The 22,544-nt window shown below is 50.2% G+C and overlaps 1 protein-coding gene and 1 long non-coding RNA gene across 4 annotated transcripts; both read right to left on the bottom strand.

Moving 5' to 3' along the window:
- Positions 1 to 469: 469 nt before the first annotated feature.
- Positions 470 to 21,049, bottom strand: RNF8 (ring finger protein 8). 2 transcript variants are annotated; one of them, XM_044274867.1, is made up of 8 exons: positions 20,785 to 21,049; positions 19,617 to 19,742; positions 12,041 to 12,703; positions 11,095 to 11,157; positions 5,559 to 5,648; positions 5,376 to 5,483; positions 5,101 to 5,305; positions 470 to 1,901 (listed from the first exon to the last, which is right to left on the bottom strand). In XM_044274867.1, the coding sequence occupies exons 1-8, from the start codon at positions 20,881 to 20,883 to the stop codon at positions 1,660 to 1,662; spliced, it is 1,596 nt and encodes a 531-aa protein (XP_044130802.1). In that variant the 5' UTR covers positions 20,884 to 21,049; the 3' UTR covers positions 470 to 1,659. The 2 variants fall into 2 exon arrangements, with proteins under 2 accessions (XP_044130802.1, XP_044130803.1); XM_044274868.1 differs by having other exon boundaries at positions 1,715 to 1,901; positions 5,094 to 5,305.
- On the bottom strand, positions 7,105 to 10,632 carry LOC122923969. 2 transcript variants are annotated; one of them, XR_006387343.1, is made up of 5 exons: positions 8,558 to 10,632; positions 8,327 to 8,526; positions 8,196 to 8,295; positions 8,015 to 8,164; positions 7,105 to 7,483 (listed from the first exon to the last, which is right to left on the bottom strand). It is a non-coding gene; the product is annotated as an uncharacterized LOC122923969 (long non-coding RNA). The 2 variants fall into 2 exon arrangements; XR_006387342.1 differs by having other exon boundaries at positions 8,015 to 8,295.
- Positions 21,050 to 22,544: the final 1,495 nt, after the last annotated feature.

Genomic DNA, 22,544 nt, shown 5'->3' with positions numbered 1-22,544 from the left:
GTTCTCAGTCCCATATGGTCCATAGTGCGCAGCGGCGCTCATTCCCGACCACCACTCCATTCAGGTGGGCGATATGGGACCCCCAGCGAGCAGGCGCTTGTCCCCAAACCCGAGGGTCTGCCCATGAAAAATCGCCAGGAACAACGGGGGCGTCCGGTACATGCCAATGGCCGAGCATGCCCACTCTGGAGTCTCGTGCTGCACATACAGGGGGTGGCGGCGGTGACATGGGCGGACAGCCTGCCACCACCGCGGGGGATTAAACTGTAACGTGGCTTTCAGTATAAAACATGTACGCCGCCGCCGCCGCCACCTCAGCTGCAGCAACACTCCAGTTACCTCTAGAGCTGCATTCATAATTCTGGAATCACACCAGACCTTACCACAAAGGAAGCAGAAGTCCGGAGCTCCGTCCCTCTGCAGCCACACACGGGGTGGTTTTTTTTAATTGTGAAGACACACTACGAAATTCTGACTTATTTTTTAATTTTTTTCACGTGTTTTTTTTTAGTCACTCATTTTAGTCAATCGACAGGAAACATCTGAAAACAATAAAAAAAATGGCACAGCGAGAGCATACTGCGAATATATATATATGTAAAAAAAAAATAGAGGTGGGAGAGTGCATCGCGCATGCGCAGCCGTCCTCCATTTCTATGGGAGCACAAGAAATGAACGCAGGGCGGCCGCGCGCGCACGGTCCGCTCACCTGAACGGTGGTCTATAAAGCACATTGTAAAACGTCTCCCAAAGTACAAGGAATTCTTAGTGCAACGTTTCACAGGTGTTCAGCACAGTCGGGGTTAATCACAGAACCAGTAGAACAGGCCGAGTGATGCAGGGGCCCGAGGTGACATGACAAGGGCGCGGAGCTGCGATTACTGACCGAATAACAGAGGATGATGGGAGAGCCCAGCGCGACATCCGGCACATTGTACAGCCAACGGCTTAAAGGGCAAGTGCTCTATTCTATTAGAAAAAAAAAAAAAGGGGAGGGGGGGACGGGGGGTTCCAACTGGAGCCGCTCACCCCCCCCACCAATAAAACCAGCACCCACACCCTGAGAAAACAAGGTTTAGGTTTGGTTTTTGAAAACTGTGGTTGGCAAGCTGAGGATGAACGATGGGGATGTCCATCAGATGGTGGGACAGAGCTGCAGTGTAAAGCATAGCGGAGACTAACTCTATGCCCTGAAGACGTGAGCAGATGGGAGCATGGCAGAGTAGACGATATGCTGGACATCTCCAGGAGCTTTCGGACGGTGTAAATCAATGACCGGCGCCCCATCTTAATTTCTGTCCCCCTCCCCCGCCCCCCTAGTTTACTGGTACAGAAGACGAGGCAATTGTCAGTCACATTCAGCAGTTTCTTGGTGACATCAGAGCCTCCTCCGCTGTGGCTCGCATCTAAAGTTTCCCATGGATGACTGAGGGGGGGCGGGGGGTTACTGACGGGGTGACTCAAGACCCCACAAATCCTACTGAACAACGGTGCTCTTCATGTAACAGAACCCCGATCCTGTACAGAACATAATACAACCTCCCACCACAGGGCACGCCGCCACCAAATCAACCAACTGTCATGGAGTCCAGCGAACGGCGGCAAGACTTTAATGCTCCTCCTGGCAGAGACGTCGGCGGCCCTGACCAGGAGGACGGATCACATCATGAAGAAAAAGTCGTCGTCGTCATCATCGTCGTCGTCGGAGAAGAGATCCCCCTGATCCTCGATGTCCTCGTCCGAGAAGGAGTAGTGCGAGTCTTCGCTGTCCCACAAGATGTCCTCCTGCAGCAGGTCATCGGCTTCCTCGCTGCTGGAGAGGATGATGTCAGAGGGTAGGGGGCTGCCCTCGCTGTCAGAGGAGACCGGGATGGAGCGGAGGAGCGTCTCTGCTGCCTGATCTGAAAACCAGACAAGAAGGGGTTACACACCGCAGGTCACAGGCCGCCGCGCCCGGGGAACAAAGGGTTACTCTGACTACAGCCAAGGGCTAGGGACACCCGGGACAAAGGGGCTGCGCCTCCCCTCAGCGTATAGCAACAGGGTAAGATCTCTACCTGCTGTCAGCGAATGGGAACTTTCTTGCTAGCAACAAACCTTCAGCTGCGAGAAGGATTTAGTCTTGGGGTCAGCCTCTGGATGTAGTCAAGCATGTTCCCATTCACAGACAGCAAGCAGAAATCTGAGCAATGGTATAATGCTGCAGTGTCTGGTAGTTCAGAGATCAGCGGCCCAGTCCGTACACCCAGGAGGCCTCTATATAAACCACAGTTATCAGCCGCACAGACCCCATCACCGCGGGGTTCAGCTCAGCACTTCGGGGCCCCAAGAAGAAACGGGAGCCACAGACGAGGCAGAACCAGGAGGAAAAATCATCCTCAGTACAGTACATATACTGCTCTGAGAACACATCCCCCCTGCCCGGCACTGAACCCACGCTCACTAGAGATCAGCGGTGACATCACTGAGAATGCAGCCTATCACTAGAGATCAGCGGTGCCATCACTGAGAATGCCGCCTATCCATTCACTAGAGATCAGCGGTGCCATCACTGGGAATGCCGCCTATCACTAGAGATCAGCGGTGCCATCACTGAGAATGCGGCCTATCACTAGAGATCAGCGGTGCCATTACTGAGAATGCCGCCTATCACTAGAGATCAGCGGTGCCATCACTCAGAATGACGCCTATCACTAGAGATTAGCGGTGCCATCACTGAGAATGCCGCCTATCACTAGAGATCAGCGGTGCCATCACTCAGAATGACGCCTATCACTAGAGATCAGCGGTGACATCACTGAGAATGCCGCATATCACTAGAGATCAGCGGTGCCATCACTGAGAATGCCGCCTATCACTAGAGATTAGCGGTGCCATCACTGAGAAAGCCGCCTATCACTAGAGATCAGCGGTGACATCACTGAGAATGCCGCCTATCCATCACTAGAGATCAGCGGTGCCATCACTGAGAATGCCACCTATCCATCACTAGAGATCAGCGGTGCCATCACTGAGAATGCCACCTATCCATTCACTAGAGATCAGCGGTGACATCACTGAGAATGCCGCCTATCACTAGAGATCAGCGGTGCCATCACTGAGAATGCCGCCTATCACTAGAGATCAGCGGTGCCATCACTGAGAATGCAGCCTATCCATTCACTAGAGATCAGCGGTGCCATCACTGAGAATGCAGCCTATCACTAGAGATCAGCGGTGCCATCACTGAGAATGCAGCCTATCACTAGAGATCAGCGGTGCCATCACTGGGAATGCAGCATATCACTAGAGATCAGCGGTGCCATCACTGAGAATGCAGCCTATCCATCACTAGAGATTAGCGGTGCCATCACTGAGAATGCAGCCTATCCATCACTAGAGATCAGCGGTGCCATCACTGAGAATGCAGCCTATCACTAGAGATCAGCGGTGCCATCACTGAGAATGCAGCCTATCACTAGAGATCAGCGGTGCCATCACTGAGAATGCAGCCTATCCATTCACTAGAGATCAGCGGTGCCATCAATGAGAATGCAGCCTATCCATCACTAGAGATCAGCGGTGCCATCACTGAGAATGCAGCCTATTCATTCACTAGAGATCAGCGGTGACATCACTGAGAATGCAGCCTATCCATTCACTAGAGATCAGCGGTGCCATCACTGAGAATGCAGCCTATCCATTCACTAGAGATCAGCAGTGACATCACTGAGAATGCCGCCTATCCATTCACTAGAGATCAGCGGTGCCATCACTGAGAATGCAGCCTATCCATTCACTAGAGATCAGCGGTGCCATCACTGAGAATGCAGCCTATCCATTTACTAGAGATCAGCGGTGCCATCATGAGAATGCAGCCTATCACTAGAGATCAGCGGTGCCATCACTGGGAATGCCACCTATCACTAGAGATCAGCGGTGCCATCACTGGGAATCTGCCTATCACTAGAGATCAGCGGTGCCATCACTGGGAATCTGCCTATCACTAGAGATCAGCGGTGCCATCACTGAGAATGCAGCCTATCACTAGAGATCAGCGGTGCCATCACTGAGAATGCAGCCTATCACTAGAGATCAGCGGTGCCATCACTGAGAATGCAGCCTATCCATTCACTAGAGATCAGCGGTGCCATCAATGAGAATGCAGCCTATCCATCACTAGAGATCAGCGGTGCCATCACTGAGAATGCAGCCTATTCATTCACTAGAGATCAGCGGTGACATCACTGAGAATGCCGCCTATCCATTCACTAGAGATCAGCGGTGCCATCACTGAGAATGCAGCCTATCCATTCACTAGAGATCAGCGGTGCCATCACTGAGAATGCAGCCTATCCATTTACTAGAGATCAGCGGTGCCATCATGAGAATGCAGCCTATCACTAGAGATCAGCGGTGCCATCACTGGGAATGCCACCTATCACTAGAGATCAGCGGTGCCATCACTGGGAATCTGCCTATCACTAGAGATCAGCGGTGCCATCACTGGGAATCTGCCTATCACTAGAGATCAGCGGTGCCACCAGTGGGAATGCCGCCTATCACTAGAGATCAGCGGTGCCATCACTGGGAATCTGCCTATCACCAGAGATCAGTGGTGCCATCACTGAGAATGCCGCCTATCACCAGAGATCAGCGGTGCCATCACTGAGAATGCCGCCTATCACCAGAGATCAGCGGTGCCATCACTGGGAATCTGCCTATCACTAGAGATCAGCGGTGCCATCACTGGGAATCTGCCTATCACTAGAGATCAGCGGTGCCATCACTGGGAATCTGCCTATCACTAGAGATCAGCGGTGCCATCACTGGGAATCTGCCTATCACTAGAGATCAGCGGTGCCATCACTGGGAATCTGCCTATCACCAGAGATCAGCGGTGCCACCAGTGGGAATGCCGCCTATCACCAGAGATCAGCGGTGCCACCAGTGGGAATGCCGCCTATCACTAGAGATCAGCGGTGCCACCAGTGGGAATGCCGCCTATCACTAGAGATCAGCGGTGCCATCACTGGGAATGGGGCGGTGGATCTCTTATACTGCCGGTCTCCTGGAAGCCTCAGTCGCCGGATGCTGGAGTATGGGTCACCCACCTCTCACCTTTGCGCTCTAGTATGAGAGCCAGGCGGCGGTCCTGCATTTCGGGGCTCAGTTTGTCCACCATGCGGTTAATACAATTGTCCAGGACGAGGGATCGGGTCTGGGTCTTTATCTCCTGCCGGCAGATGGGACATTCTTCTTTTCTCTTTCTCCATGACTCGATGCAGAAGCAGCAGAAGCTGTGGGCGCAGTTCAGGGTCACGGCCTGTGGGGGCAGTAGACAGTTACACACTGGTTCCGGACTCTGACCGCGGCCGCGCGCTGCGACCCCTCACCTCGATGAAGTGCTCGGAGCAGATGATGCACTGCAGCTCATTGTCCAGGACGTCGTTCATGTGGTTGGAGACCTCCTCCTTCTGCGCGGCCACCTTCTCCTTCTCCTCCTGTTACAATGAAGGAAAGTCACATCCTACAATCTGAGGACTACAACCCCCAGCAGAGCCGTCACAATACTGCACCTTGGTTTCCTGTAGCTCTTTATTTTTTGCTTGAATTATTTGTTCAAAATCCCGGCGACTGCGGTTCAGATCTTCCATGAGCAGCGAGTGCTGAGAAGACATCGGAGGATCTCACATCAGGACGACCCAGCAGGAAACATGGCGCCGCAAACCCCTCAACTACTACTACTGACCCAGAGCTCCACCTACAATCACTGCGCCCTCATACAATATTACTACTGACTCAGAGCTCCACCTTCTATAATCACTGCGCCCTCATACAATATTACTACTGACCCAGAGCTCCACCTACAATCACTGCGCCCTCATACATTACTACTACTGACCCAGAGCTCCACCTACAATCACTGCGCCCTCATACAATATTACTACTGACCCAGAGCTCCACCTACAATCACTGCGCCCTCATACAATACTACTACTGACCCAGAGCTCCACCTACAATCACTGCGCCCTCATACAATATTACTACTGACCCAGAGCTCCACCTACAATCACTGCGCCCTCATACATTATTACTAACCAAGAGCTCCACCTACAATCACTGCGCCCTCATACAATATTACTACTGACCCAGAGCTCCACCTACAATCACTGCGCCCTCATACAATATTACTACTGACTCAGAGCTCCACCTTCTATAATCACTGCACCCTCATACAATATTACTACTGACCCAGAGCTCCACCTTCTATAATCACTGCACCCTCATACAATATTACTACTGACCCAGAGCTCCACCTTCTATAATCACTGCACCCTCATACAATATTACTACTGACCCAGAGCTCCACCTACAATCACTGCGCCCTCATACAATACTACTACTGACCCAGAGCTCCACCTACAATCACTGCGCCCTCATACAATATTACTACTGACCCAGAGCTCCACCTACAATCACTGCGCCCTCATACAATATTACTACTGACCCAGAGCTCCACCTACAATCACTGCGCCCTCATACAATATTACTACTGACCCAGAGCTCCACCTACAATCACTGCGCCCTCATACAATATTACTACTGACCCAGAGCTTCACCTATAAGCACTGCGCCCTCATACAATATTACTACTGACCCAGAGCTCCACCTACAATCACTGCACCCTCATACAATATTACTACTGACCCAGAGCTCCACCTACAATCACTGCACCCTCATACAATATTACTACTGACCCAGAGCTCCACCTACAATCACTGCGCCCTCATACAATATTACTACTGACCCAGAGCTCCACCTACAATCACTGTGCCCTCATACATTATTACTACTGACCCAGAGCTCCACCTACAATCACTGCGCCCTCATACATTATTACTACTGACCCAGAGCTCCACCTACAATCACTGCGCCCTCATACAATATTACTACTGACCCAGAGCTCCACCTACAATCACTGCGCCCTCATACATTATTACTACTGACCCAGAGCTCCACCTACAATCACTGCGCCCTCATACAATATTACTACTGACCCAGAGCTCCACCTATAAGCACTGCGCCCTCATACAATATTACTACTGACCCAGAGCTTCACCTATAATCACTGCGCCCTCATACAATATTACTACTGACCCTGAGCTTCACCTATAAGCACTGCGCCCTCATACAATATTACTACTGACCCTGAGCTTCACCTACAATCACTGCGCCCTCATACAATATTACTACTGACCCAGAGCTCCACCTACAATCACTGCGCCCTCATACAATATTACTACTGTCCCTGAGCTCCACCTACAATCACTGCGCCCTCATACAATATTACTACTGACCCAGAGCTCCACCTACAATATTACTACTGACCCAGAGCTCCACCTACAATCACTGCGCCCTCATACAATATTACTACTGACCCAGAGCTCCACCTACAATCACTGCGCCCTCATACAATATTACTACTGACCCAGAGCTCCACCTACAATATTACTACTGACCCAGAGCTCCACCTACAATCACTGCGCCCTCATACATTACTACTACTAACCAAGAGCTCCACCTACAATCACTGCGCCCTCATACAATATTACTACTGACCCTGAGCTTCACCTATAAGCACTGCGCCCTCATACAATATTACTACTGACCCAGAGCTCCACCTACAAGCACAGCGCCCTCATACAATATTACTACTGACCCAGAGCTCCACCTACAATCACTGCGCCCTCATACAATATTACTACTGACCCAGAGCTCCACCTACAATCACAGCGCCCTCATACAATATTACTACTGACCCAGAGCTCCACCTACAATCACTGCGCCCTCATACAATATTACTACTGACCCAGAGCTCCACCTATAAGCACTGCGCCCTCATACAATACTACTACTGACCCAGAGCTTCACCTATAATCACTGCGCCCTCATACAATATTACTACTGACCCTGAGCTTCACCTATAAGCACTGCGCCCTCATACAATATTACTACTGACCCTGAGCTTCACCTACAATCACTGCGCCCTCATACAATATTACTACTGACCCAGAGCTCCACCTACAATCACTGCGCCCTCATACAATATTACTACTGTCCCTGAGCTCCACCTACAATCACTGCGCCCTCATACAATATTACTACTGACCCAGAGCTCCACCTACAATATTACTACTGACCCAGAGCTCCACCTACAATCACTGCGCCCTCATACAATATTACTACTGACCCAGAGCTCCACCTACAATCACTGCGCCCTCATACAATATTACTACTGACCCAGAGCTCCACCTACAATATTACTACTGACCCAGAGCTCCACCTACAATCACTGCGCCCTCATACAATATTACTACTGACCCAGAGCTCCACCTACAATCACTGCGCCCTCATACAATATTACTACTGACCCAGAGCTCCACCTACAATCACTGCGCCCTCATACAATATTACTACTGTCCCTGAGCTCCACCTACAATCACTGCGCCCTCATACAATATTACTACTGACCCAGAGCTCCACCTACAATATTACTAATGACCCAGAGCTCCACCTACAATCACTGCGCCCTCATACAATATTACTACTGACCCAGAGCTCCACCTACAATCACTGCGCCCTCATACAATATTACTACTGACCCTGAGCTTCACCTACAATCACTGCGCCCTCATACAATATTACTACTGACCCAGAGCTCCACCTACAATCACTGCGCCCTCATACATTACTACTACTAACCAAGAGCTCCACCTACAATCACTGCGCCCTCATACAATATTACTACTGACCCTGAGCTTCACCTATAAGCACTGCGCCCTCATACAATATTACTACTGACCCAGAGCTCCACCTACAATCACAGCGCCCTCATACAATATTACTACTGACCCAGAGCTCCACCTACAATCACTGCGCCCTCATACAATATTACTACTGACCCAGAGCTCCACCTACAATCACAGCGCCCTCATACAATATTACTACTGACCCAGAGCTCCACCTACAATCACTGCGCCCTCATACAATATTACTACTGACCCTGAGCTTCACCTACAATCACTGCGCCCTCATACAATATTACTACTGACCCAGAGCTCCACCTACAATCACAGCGCCCTCATACAATATTACTACTGACCCAGAGCTCCACCTACAATCACTGCGCCCTCATACAATATTACTACTGACCCAGAGCTCCATCTACAATCACTGCGCCCTCATACAATATTACTACTGACCCAGAGCTCCACCTACAATCACTGCGCCCTCATACAATACTACTACTGACCCAGAGCTCCACCTACAATCACTGCGCCCTCATACAATATTACTACTGACCCAGAGCTCCACCTACAATCACTGCGCCCTCATACAATATTACTACTGACCCAGAGCTCCACCTACAATCACTGCACCCTCATACAATACTACTACTGACCCAGAGCTCCACCTACAATCACTGCGCCCTCATACAATATTACTACTGACCCAGAGCTCCACCTACAATCACTGCGCCCTCATACAATATTACTACTGACCCAGAGCTCCACCTACAATCACTGCGCCCTCATACAATATTACTACTGACCCAGAGCTCCACCTACAATCACTGCGCCCTCATACAATATTACTACTGACCCAGAGCTCCACCTACAATCACAGCGCCCTCATACAATATTACTACTGACCCAGAGCTCCACCTACAATCACAGCGCCCTCATACAATATTACTACTGACCCAGAGCTCCACCTACAATCACTGCGCCCTCATACAATATTACTACTGACCCAGAGCTCCACCTACAATCACTGCGCCCTCATACAATATTACTACTGACCCAGAGCTCCACCTACAATCACTGCGCCCTCATACATTACTACTACTAACCAAGAGCTCCACCTACAATCACTGCGCCCTCATACAATATTACTACTGACCCAGAGCTCCACCTACAATCACTGCGCCCTCATACATTACTACTACTAACCAAGAGCTCCACCTACAATCACTGCGCCCTCATACAATATTACTACTGACCCTGAGCTTCACCTATAAGCACTGCGCCCTCATACAATATTACTACTGACCCAGAGCTCCACCTACAATCACAGCGCCCTCATACAATATTACTACTGACCCAGAGCTCCACCTACAATCACTGCGCCCTCATACAATATTACTACTGACCCTGAGCTTCACCTATAATCACTGCGCCCTCATACAATATTACTACTGACCCTGAGCTTCACCTATAAGCACTGCGCCCTCATACAATATTACTACTGACCCTGAGCTTCACCTACAATCACTGCGCCCTCATACAATATTACTACTGACCCAGAGCTCCACCTACAATCACTGCGCCCTCATACAATATTACTACTGACCCAGAGCTCCACCTACAATCACTGCGCCCTCATACAATATTACTACTGACCCAGAGCTCCACCTACAATCACTGCGCCCTCATACAATATTACTACTGACCCAGAGCTCCACCTACAATCACTGTGCCCTCATACAATATTACTACTGACCCTGAGCTCCACCTACAATTACTGCGCCCTCATACAATATTACTACTGACCCAGAGCTCCACCTACAATCACTGCGCCCTCATACAATATTACTACTGTCCCTGAGCTCCACCTACAATTACTGCGCCCTCATACAATATTACTACTGACCCAGAGCTCCACCTACAATCACAGCGCCCTCATACAATATTACTACTGACCCTGAGCTCCACCTACAATCACTGTGCCCTCATACAATATTACTACTGACCCAGAGCTCCACCTTCTATAATCACTGCGCCCTCATACAATCTTACCACAGACCCAGAGCTCCACCTTCTATAATCAGTGCGCCTTCATACAATATTAATAGACCCAGAGCTCCACCTTCTATAAGCACTGCGCCCTCATACAATATTACTAGACCCAGAGCTCCACCTTCTATAAGCACTGCGCCTTCATACAATATTAATAGACCCAGAGCTCCACCTTCTATAAGCACTGCGCCCTCATACAATATTACTCAGTGTGTGTCCTCAGACAGCACAGATATCTAGATCTTGACGTCACCTCTTTCAGCGCCTGCGCCAGCTGCTCCCCCAGATGCTCCTCTTCTGTCTGCGATGGTTTCCCCTGTGATCAGAAGGAGACAAAGATAATTTGACCCCAAACACTGGAGACCCCCACATTCCACAGCACAGCCTCGTTACATACAGAGGAAATCCTCTGCAACAAGGCGGAAAGCCAGATGAGGGCGACACCGGGCCTTCAGATGGGCGAGTGGTGAAAGGGGTTCTCCTGGAACTACTATTGATGATCTTCAGGATAGATCACCAGTATCAGCGGGGGTCCGACACCCGGGATCCCTGCCGATCAGCTGTTAAGAGGCCAGAGCTCTGAGCGCTTAGGCCTCTTCCTAGGTCATGTGACATCCCGCGGCTCAGCCCCATTCAAGTCAATGGAGCTGAGCTGCACTACCAAGCACTGCCACTATACGATGTATGGCGCTGTGCTTGGAGACCTGTCGGGAGCCAACCGCACTGACGAGAGCTCAGATAAGTATGGCGGCTCCCTGAAACACCTTAGGACAGGTCATCATTACCTTTACCCGGAGAACCCCTTTAGCACTAGCCTATCTGTGCCTTCAGGAGGGGCCACTTTAACCCCTTCATTACATAGTCACACATGTATGGCGGATATCGGGTCTTTAAAGATGGTGCCTGCTCCGGAGCGTTCATAGGGATAACCCCTTTAACAAAAGGCTGCGCATCAGCACCCCACAATCATGTCACGGGGACACCGATGAGCATGAGATGGCGTGGGAACAGCTCCTGAGCCGGCACCATCCCCGCCATGTCACCAGGAGGACTAGCCCGCCAGGACGGGACCTGCACATATGGGCATAGCCCGGCTCACCCCACATGTAGAAACAACAAGTACAGAAATCCAGTCTCTAACACGCCGGCTACAGACATGTCAGAAGACTGAGCACAGGGTCATTGATGGTCATCCGTACCGTGCTTCCTTGCTCCTCCTGGAAGACCTTCTTCAGCTCACTGACCCTCTGGAGATGCTCCTCATGTTTACTGCACAGCTCCTTCTGAAGGTCCTGGAGCTGCTGCTGTGTGGACGCTGGCTGTCTGCTGCCCGTAGAGCCGCTCTGCTCAGGGATCTTCAGCTTCTCTTGGACCTGAGCATTTAGGTCCCTAAGTTCTACAATAGACTGTCTCATTTTGGTCAAATGGAAATTGCTCTGAGACGGTGTTTGAGAGGGGGCCATCATATCAGCGTCCACGGAGCTCTCCAGATCCACCACAGCCTCCACTTTCACTGTGGGCTGCCTAGCCACCTCAGTCTTATGGGACCTGGTTGGCTCTCTGCAGTCTTTTGAGACCCGGTGGATTTTGGCCCTGGAGGTGCCGGAGGTGCCCTCCGTCCCAGAGGCCTCAGAGTCCTCACAGTTCAGCTTACGTTTGGTTCTGGTCGACTTTCTCTTCCCCGACTGTGGAGTCAAATGCGGTCGGATCTGTTCTAGATTTTCCTGAACCAGTTCATATTCAAACTCGACCTGTTCTGTGTTGGGTAGAGCCACCCCCACCTGGACGCAGCTCCCTTTGGTCACGACGTACGGCTTCTGAGGCTCCAGCTTCTGTTTATTGAGGAAAACGCCATTGAGGCTCTGCAAGAGAGAAGAAAGTCAGAACCTCCTCCAAAAAAAATGACCCCGATTCCAGGCTGCAGGAGACCCACAACGGCAGGCGGAGGTGGCCCACAGCAAGTCAGCCGGCTGTTACCGGATACTAGTCATGGAGCAGCATCACCCACAGCATTATATGGGGTTTGTGGTTATAATACCAGCGGAACGTGACAACCTTTATATAAGGGGATGTTATTTACCTGCACTAGATCGCACCCAAAGACTCCACACAAACCGTCCAGATACTGTTCAGAGATCCAACTAGTGTGAACACTGCATTACTGATCCTGTATTATACTCCAGAGCTGCACTCACTATTCTGCTGGTGCAGTCATTGTGTACATACATTACTTATCCTGTACTGACCCTGAGTTACATCCTGTATTATACTCCAGAGCTGCACTCACTATTCTGCTGGTGGAGTCATTGTGTACATACATTACTTATCCTGTACTGATCCTGAGTTACATCCTGTATTATACTCCAGAGCTGCACTCACTATTCTGCTGGTGGAGTCACTGTGTACATACATTACTTATCCTGTACTGATCCTGAGTTACATCCTGTATTATACTCCGGAGCTGCACTCACTATTCTGCTGGTGCAGTCACTGTGTACATACATTACTTATCCTGTACTAATCCTGAGTTACATCCTGTATTATACTCCAGAGCTGCACTCACTATTCTGCTGGTGCAGTCACTGTGTACATACATTACTTATCCTGTACTGATCCCGAGTTACATCCTGTATTATACTCCGGAGCTGCACTCACTATTCTGCTGGTGCAGTCACTATGTACATACATTACTTATCCTGTACTGATCCTGAGTTACATCCTGTATTATACTCCAGAGCTGCACTCACTATTCTGCTGGTGCAGTCACTGTGTACATACATTACTTATCCTGTACTGATCCTGAGTTACATCCTGTATTATCCTCCAGAGCTGCACTCACTATTCTGCTGGTGCAGTCACTGTGTACATACATTACTTATCCTGTACTGACCCTGAGTTACATCCTGTATTATACTCCAGAGCTGCACTCACTATTCTGCTGGTGGAGTCATTGTGTACATACATTACTTATCCTGTATTATACTCCAGAGCTGCAGTCACTATTCTGCTGGTGCAGTCACTGTGTACATACATTACTTATCCTGCACTGATCCTGAGTTACATCCTGTATTATACTCCAGTGCTGCACTCACTATTCTGCTGGTGCAGTCACTGTGTACATACATTACTTATCCTGTACTGATCCTGACTTACATCCTGTATAATACTCCAGAGCTGCACTCACTATTCTGCTGGTGCAGTCACTGTGTACATACATTACTTATCCTGTACTGACCCTGAGTTACATCCTGTATTATACTCCAGAGCTGCACTCACTATTCTGCTGGTGGAGTCATTGTGTACATACATTACTTATCCTGTACTGATCCTGAGTTACATCCTGTATTATACTCCAGAGCTGCACTCACTATTCTGCTGGTGCAGTCACTGTGTACATACATTACTTATCCTGTACTGATCCTGAGTTACATCCTGTATCATACTCCAGAGCTGCACTCACTATTCTGCTGGTGGAGTCACTGTGTACATACATTACTTATCCTGTACTGGTCCTGAGTTACATCCTGTATTATACTCCAGAGCTGCACTCACTATTCTGCTGGTGCAGTCACTGTGTACATACATTACTTATCCTGTACTGATCCTGAGTTACATCCTGTATTATACTCCAGAGCTGCACTCACTATTCTGCTGGTGCAGTCACTGTGTACATACATTACTTATCCTGTACTGATCCTGAGTTACATCCTGTATTATCCTCCAGAGCTGCACTCACTATTCTGCTGGTGCAGTCACTGTGTACATACATTACTTATCCTGTACTGACCCTGAGTTACATCCTGTATTATACTCCAGAGCTGCACTCACTATTCTGCTGGTGGAGTCATTGTGTACATACATTACTTATCCTGTATTATACTCCAGAGCTGCACTCACTATTCTGCTGGTGCAGTCACTGTGTACACACATTACTTATCCTGTATTATACTCCAGAGCTGCACTCACTATTCTGCTGGTGCAGTCACTGTGTACACACATTACTTATCCTGTATTATACTCCAGAGCTGCAGTCACTATTCTGCTGGTGCAGTCACTGTGTACATACATTACTTATCCTGTACTGATCCTGAGGTACATCCTGTATTATACTCCAGAGCTGCACTCACTATTCTGCTGGTGCAGTCACTCACTGTTCCGCAGCTTCAGAGCTGACATCTCCCAGCATTCTCTGCCCGTCCTGTATCTGCATACACATAGATGCTGCTCTGGGAAGTGGTATCAAGAAGCGCCTGTTTTCCGCTCAGCCCTTCACGCTGCATCTATGCTCGCTGTCTAGGTTCAACACTTCTCAAATAAAGCAAAAAATTCGGGCACCCGAGCTGTGCTACTAAAAATCATCTTTTATTGAAAAATCCATAAAAAGTTAATTACTGGATTTTTAGTGCCTGAACTTTTTGCTTTGAGAAGAAGCGTTTTCTCTCCACTAGGATCTATACAGTCATCGGATATAGAAAAACTATAGAAAAATTCCCCCCTTCCTATTCATTTATTTTTTTGGGGTCTCACGCAGCAACTCTTTTTGTAGCTCATTAAGAAGTGAGGAATCAGATCAAAGGAATTTTCTTTAATTTACCGTATTTATTTTTTATTTATTTTTTACACATTCTGCAAATTCAACTCTTCTGTTCTCATTCACTTCTTAGATTACAAGGCGCCCTCTCACCCTCTGCTGCCCCCCCTCTCACCCTCCGCTGGCATCCCCTGGTGCTGGGTAACCCTCCGCTGGCCCCCCCCTCTAACCCTCCGCTGGCCCCCCCCTCTAACCCTCCGCTGGCCCCCCCCTCTAACCCCCCCCCTCTAGCCCTCCGCTGGCCCCCCCCCTCTAACCCTCCACTGCCATCCCCTGGTGCTGGGTAACCCTCTGCTGCCCCCTGCGGGTTCACACTGACTATTGATTCTTTCCTTTCACAACTAGTGCTTACTAGTTATTTAATGCAAGATATTTACCCCAGGGCTCCAGATGGCGACCAAAACGGTCGCCAATGCGCCTTAAAATTTGCAGATGGCGACAAGACTTTTTAGTCTTGTCGCCATTTGCGACTGTACCGCCGCGATCCTGCGCAGCCTATGTTCTCTTCAGTAGCACAGCACAGTCAGTGGAGAAGGAAGGAGTCCCTCCCTCTCCACTGTGACGCGGCCGCCACTACCACCAATGGGCAGATAGCAGGGAGGAGGAGGGGGGAGCTGTCGCCACCGCGCCACCAATGAATGTAAAACATAAGTATAGGCAGCGGTATCACAGACCTGGCACCCGGCCTCAATAACAGGGCATGCGATCTGCGGTAATTAACCCCTCAGGTGCCACAGATCGCATGCCCTGTTATTGAGGCCGGGTGCCGGGTCTGTTATACCGCTGCCGACAGGAGTTAAAGAGGACCTTTCATGGGTACAAAGAATATGAACTTATTAGTAGCAGGCTACATAGAGCGGCGCCCAGGGATCTAAGTGCACTTACTATTAGTCCTGGGAGCCGCTCCGTTCACCCGCTGTGGCCCCCGGTAATTTCAACATTCAGAGCAAGGAGGAGGAGACGCCAGTGTCTGTCCTTCCCCCTGACAGCAGCGCTGACCAATCACAGCGCAGAGAGAGGAAGAAAAAAACAACTCCCTCTCTCTGCGCTGTGATTGGTCAGAGCTGCTGTCAGGGGGAAGGACAGACACTGGCGTCTCCTCCTCCTTGCTCTGAATGTTGAAATTACCGGGGGCCACAGCGGGTGAACTGAGCGGCGCCCAGGACTAATAGTAAGTGCACTTAGATCCCTGGGCGCCGCTCTATGCAGCCTGCTACTATAAGTTAATATTCTTTGGACCCACGAAAGGTCCTCTTTAATTACATTCATTGGTGATGCAGTGCGCCCTCCCAAAGCCTCACCCCCCCCCCCCCCATTATCACTGGCCACAAGTCCCCCCCCCCCCCCATTATCACTGGCCACAAGTCGTCGTCCCCCCATTGTTATATGGTGGCCACAGGGTCCCATCCCCTCCATTGGTGGCAGTGGCAGATTACACTGCTGGGGCTCAGATCGTTACCATGGCAGCCAGGACGCTACTGGAGCCCTGGCTGCCATGGTCAGCTCCCTGCTGCTGTGTGTACTATGCCCAGGGCAGCAGGGACATGTGTGAGATCCCATTCACCCTGATAGATCTCTATCAGGGTGAATAGCACAAGGGATGAAAAGATCCAGGTTCTAGTCCTAAGGAAAGAAATGGTTATTAAATAAAAAGTTAAACAAAAAAAACACCAAAATACTAAAAGTTTAAATGGCCCCCTTCCCAGTTTTACATATAAAATTTACAAACAATAAAGAATTAACATATTACATATCGCCACGTCCCAAAAAGTGTGAGCTATTAAAATATAAAAAAATATTTCCGCTCGGTGAAGGCCGTAACAGAAAAAAAAAAAACCTCTAAACCACGCAATTCGCCATTTTTAGTCACCTTGTCCCCCAGAAGATGTCCCTGGACGTGAGAGCTATGTGGTTTTCTCCTATATGTAGTGCTGGCCACTACTGTGACCTGCGTCTCATCTTCTCAAAGTCCTTTTTTTTTTTATTATATGCATTTTAAATTTGGCGACTAAAAAATGTAATTTGGCTCCTAAATTTTTTAGCTTAGGAGCCAATGGCTCCTGGTAATTTTTTTTTGTCTGGAGCACTGTACCCCAAAATAGTTCCTAAACAAAAAACACAACTCAAGAAAAATCAGGAGGGTTAGGCTACTTTCACACTGGCGTTTGGCTTTCCGTTTGTGAGATCCGTTCAGGGCTCAGCGTCCAAAACGGATCAGTTTGGTCCTAATGCATTCTGAATGTAAAAGGATCCGCTCAGAATGTATCAGTTTGCCTCTGTTCCGTCTCCATTCCGCTCTGGAGGCCGCCTGCAGCGTTTTGGTGTCCGCTTGACGAAACTGATCACTGACAATAGAAAACGGATCCGTCCTCCATTGACTTTCAATGGAGTTCATGACGGATCCGTCTTGGCTATGTTACAGGTAATACAAACGGACGCAGACGGTTGTATTATTGCAACGGATCCGTCTTCGCAGATCCATGACGGATCCGCCCAAAACGCGAGTGTGAAAGTAGCCTTAAAGGGAACCTGCCACCGGGATTTTGGGTATAGAGCTGAGGACATGGGCTGCTAGATCACCGCTAGCACATCCACAATACCCAGTCCCCATAGCTCTGTGCGCTTTTATTGTGTAAAAAAAACAATTTGATCCATATGCAAATTAACCTGAGACGAGTCCTGTCCCTGACTCCTCTCACATACAGGACTCAGGTTAATTTGCATATGGATCAAATCATTTTTTTACAAAATAAAAGCACACAGAGCTATGGGGACTGGGTATTGTGGATGTGCTAGCGGCCATCTAGCGACCCATGTCCTCAGCTCTATACAGGTGACAGGTTCCCTTTGAAGTGTGAGGAGGCTGAAGTCTTACTGACGGAGTTTTCTCCACTGACTCTATTAGGGACGTCTGGCGCCATCTAGTGTCGCACCTTGTGAACCTGCTGTGGGGGATACATAGCACAGGCTACAGGTAAATCTACACACACAGTGCTGCCCATAATTATTCATACCCCAGGCAAATTTTGACTTAAAGTTACTTTTATTGAACCAGCAAGTAATTTTTTGACGGGAAATGACATCGGTGTCTCCCATAACAAGACGATGTACAAGAGGCATTATTGTGGGAAAAACATTTCTCAGCTTTTATTTAAATTTGAGCAAAAAGTGTCCAGTCCAAAACTATTCATCCCCTTCACAAAGTGTCACAGTCTGTGGGAAAACCCAAAGTTCTATCCATTCCATATATAGTCCAAGCTGTTCTAAAGCCTCCTAATTACCCGGATTAATTGGGAACAGCTGTTTTAATCAACTCAACAGGTGAAAAGCAGCAGCTCTCTGCAGTTGGCTTGTGGACAGTCATGGCTCCCGTACTACTACTCTCATCCTCTGGGAAATGTCTAGCGCCTTAGGCCACACATACACTTTGTGGAATTGCTGCAGAGAATATTCGCAGCCATTTTCCAAGAATCCCCAGGGAAACCTTCACCAAATCAGTGGGGTCCCCAGAAGGGAGGGGGCGAGCACTGGAAGGAAAAAAACATGGAATAACCCCCCCCTTCCCAGTCTGTACGACCCAGGCCCCTGTGATTGGCTGCGGCAGTCATGCGTTGTCGAGACTGGCGGGGGGGGGGGGGGGGGGGGGGCACACTCTAATTTTTTATTTAACCAGTCCAAGACTGGTACATTTAACCCCTTCATGACTAGAAATATTTTTGCTGTCAATTTGATATATGGGGTGGAGTATAGTTTACACCCAGCGGAGGGGCTGGTGGTGGTGTTTTTTTTATAATTTCTATTAGTTTTTTTATTTAATTTTACAGGTTGCCCCCCTGAGATCACACCCTGGGGGGAGCATTACACAACAGAGCTGATCTGCTAAGCCCCAGCAGCTCCTGCAGTTGGAGCTGACGTGTATACAGTGGGGGAGGGGCAGTAAAGACCACCGCCACCATCTCTACGGGGTCCCCTACCTCTGACCGGCCCCCTGTCCTGCATGCTGAAATTTAACAGTCTGATCCCTCTCTCTCCCCTGACGGGAGGCCCCCATACACATAAGGTGGCCGACCAACCTCACCATAGTCAGCGGGTCCACCGCACAATGGGGCAGGGTACAGGACCAGTCACCTGCACTACATCCTGCTGCTCCTGCGCTGAAATAACAGCCCTGTTGTCAGACTTACGTTGTTGTCGGTGATGGTCCACTGACCCTCTGCGTTCTGCTTGAAGATGCAGTGCACTCGGGAGACCATGAGGGGGCACAGGGTGGACTGCAGCTGGTACGTGGTGAACGCTCTGCCCAAGGTCACCTGAAGAAAAGAGACAGTTATAGGCGGTATAAGGATGAGGCGTCCTGATCAGTGAAGGGTTAATACCGCGGATCTGGATGGAGGAGGGTTGTCAGAGATGCCACACATCATGTATCCCAGAAGGAAGGGTCTGCAGGGGCCGGGGGGCTACGTGCGATACAGGGGGTGTGCGGGGCAAGAGGCGCAAACTATACAGGGGGGCGCGGGGCACACCTTACGGGGCAGGGGGCGCGGGGCACACCATACGGGGGGGCACACCATACGGGGGGGGGGGGTGCAGGGCAGGGGGGGGCACACCATACGGGGGGGGGAGTGCGGGTCAGAGGGGGCACACCATACGGGGGGGGCGTGCGGGGCAGGGGGCGCACACCATACGGGGGGGGCGTGCGGGGCAGGGGGCGCACACCATACGAGGGGCGTGCGGGGCAGGGGGCGCACACCATACGGGGGGCGTGCGGGGCAGGGGGCGCATACCATACAGGGGGCATGCGGGGCAGGGGGCGCATACCATACGGGGGGGGCGTGCAGGGCAGGGGGCGCACACCATACGGGGGGGGTGTGCGGGGCAGGGGGCGCACACCATACGGGGGGGGTGTGCGGGGCAGGGGGCGCACACCATACGGGGGGGGGTGTGCGGGGCAGGGGGCGCACACCATACGGGGGGGTGTGCGGGGCAGGGGGCGCATACCATACAGGGGGCGTGCGGGGCAGGGGGCGCATACCATACGGGGGGTGTGCGGGGCAGGGGGCGCATACCATACGGGGGGGCGTGCGGGGCAGGGGGCGCATACCATACGGGGGGCATGCGGGGCAGGGGGTGCATACCATACGGGGGGCGTGCGGGGCAGGGGGCGCATACCATACGGGGGGCGTGCGGGGCAGGGGGCGCACACCATACGGGGGGGGGGGGGCAGGATATGGCTGTTGTCCCCAGGAAGCAGTGCTCTTCCCACACGCTTGTCCTCCACACTGTGTGATAACATCAGGCCGCTGAGGGCTCGTATACACCCGGGTGTTATGTATAGGGCGCTGCTGTCCTCACCTCCTCCCCCTCAGGCAGTAGTAATATGTCCCGGCTTGATCCCAGTCTCCGCAGACACCAGCACGTGCCGCCGCTCATCCCGTCCCCGGTGTCCTCCATCTTTACCGCCTGTCATCCGCGGCCTACCGGAGGGGGAAATCAACAACAAGCCCGGACTAATCACAAGCCGAGCATAGATTCAGTCAGTTGTAATCGAGCGCCGACAGCGATCACCTGTAATCAATCTGACCAATCAGCGTGTGCGCCCTACAGACTACTGCAGGCAAGAGCAGCCGAATGTCGAACGAAACCTACTTAGTAGTAACCCAGCATTAGGGCGCTGACGTCACAGGCACAGCTCCGCGGGCGCTGACGTCACAGGCACGCCTCCTTCTCTCATTCTGTAGGTTTTTTATGCAATTGTCAGGAGACCTTATCGCTGCAGTGAGCGGTCCTTAACCCTTAGGATACTGGAGGCTTTTAGCGTTTTCAGTTTTCTTCCCTGTCTTACTTGAGCCATAACTTTTAGATTTTTCCTTTCACATATATCCATATGAGGGCTTGTTTTTTGCAGGAGAACTTGTGCTTTCTAACGCCACCATTAATATGACATACAATGTAGCGGGAAGCAGAAAAAAAAACTCCAAATAAGGTGGAATTGGAAAAAAATGCAATTCCTCCACAGTTTTACGGGTTTTGTCCCTACGGCGTTCCCTTCACGACAAAACTGACCCATGCCCTTCATTCTCTGGGTCAGTACGATTACAGCGATACCCCACGTGTGTAGTTGTTTTTATGTCTAAATAGTGTAAAAATAGATTAAAACTTTGAAAAAATATAATTTTTTACATCACCATATTCTGACCCCCATAACTTTTTTATAGAAGTGATAAAAAAAGACAAACTGGCCTTTTTGACCCTTTCTTCCGTTACGCCATTCGCTGTATTGTGGCACCCCTGACATTTCTCCCAGTATTGCAGTAACACCTGTTTATTCCCTGTGTGTATGGAGGGAAACAAACAATCTGGACACAATGTCACCAAACTCCACAAACGGGCCGGACAGAATTAGTGTCGCCCTCCCTTTCAAAATTGTGGATAAATAAGATTGTTTCCAGCATGCGATGCTCCTTCAGACTCTCCCGGGGCAGGTGACAGGCGGACAATATAACAATCCCACATGAAAGCAGATAAAACGGACAGAGGTTCACTTAGGCCCCTTTCACACGGGCGAGATTTCCGCGCGGGAGCAATGCGTGAGGTGAACGCATTGCACCAGCACTGAATCCGGACCCGTTCATTTCTATGGGGCTGTTCACATGAGCGGTGATTTTCACGCATCACTTGTGCGTTGTGTGAAAATCGCAGCATGCTCCTCTTTGTGCGTTTTTCACGCAACGCAGGCCCCATAGAAGTGAATGGGGCTGCGTGAAAATCGCAAGCAAGTGCGGATGCGGTGCAATTTTCACGCACGGTTGCTAGGTGACGATCGGGATGGGGACCCGATCATTATTATTTTTTGTTATAAGGGAAAATAATAGCATTCTTAATACAGACTGCAGAGTACAATAGCGCTGGAGGGGTTAAAAAAATAATAATTTAACTCACCTTAATCCACTTGTTCCCGCAGCCGGCATTGTGCCGGCATACATACATAATTCCTCTGGGTAGCCATCTTATATGCTTCTGGCCTATGTAAAAAACTGTGAACTCTCATCTTCATGAAGCCTGGGTCGCCTATGATATAGACGGACACTTTTATTACCACTACTCTTTGAGGC

Source organism: Bufo gargarizans, unplaced genomic scaffold, assembly GCF_014858855.1.
Source record: "Bufo gargarizans isolate SCDJY-AF-19 unplaced genomic scaffold, ASM1485885v1 original_scaffold_2103_pilon, whole genome shotgun sequence".
Taxonomy (NCBI): Eukaryota; Metazoa; Chordata; class Amphibia; order Anura; family Bufonidae; genus Bufo; species Bufo gargarizans.
This window is presented reverse-complemented; position numbering and strand designations above follow the sequence as displayed.

Excerpts from the sequence above, each read along its gene's own strand:
- RNF8 (XM_044274867.1), bottom strand. The coding sequence starts at position 20,883 with ATGGAGGACACCGGGGACGGGATGAGCGGCGGCACGTGCTGGTGTCTG. Across the intron at positions 12,704-19,616 it reads GGACCATCACCGACAACAAC|AGCCTCAATGGCGTTTTCCT; the intron begins GTAAGTCTGACA and ends TCTCTCTTGCAG. Across the intron at positions 5,306-5,375 it reads GCTCCGAGCACTTCATCGAG|GCCGTGACCCTGAACTGCGC; the intron begins GTGAGGGGTCGC and ends CTGCCCCCACAG.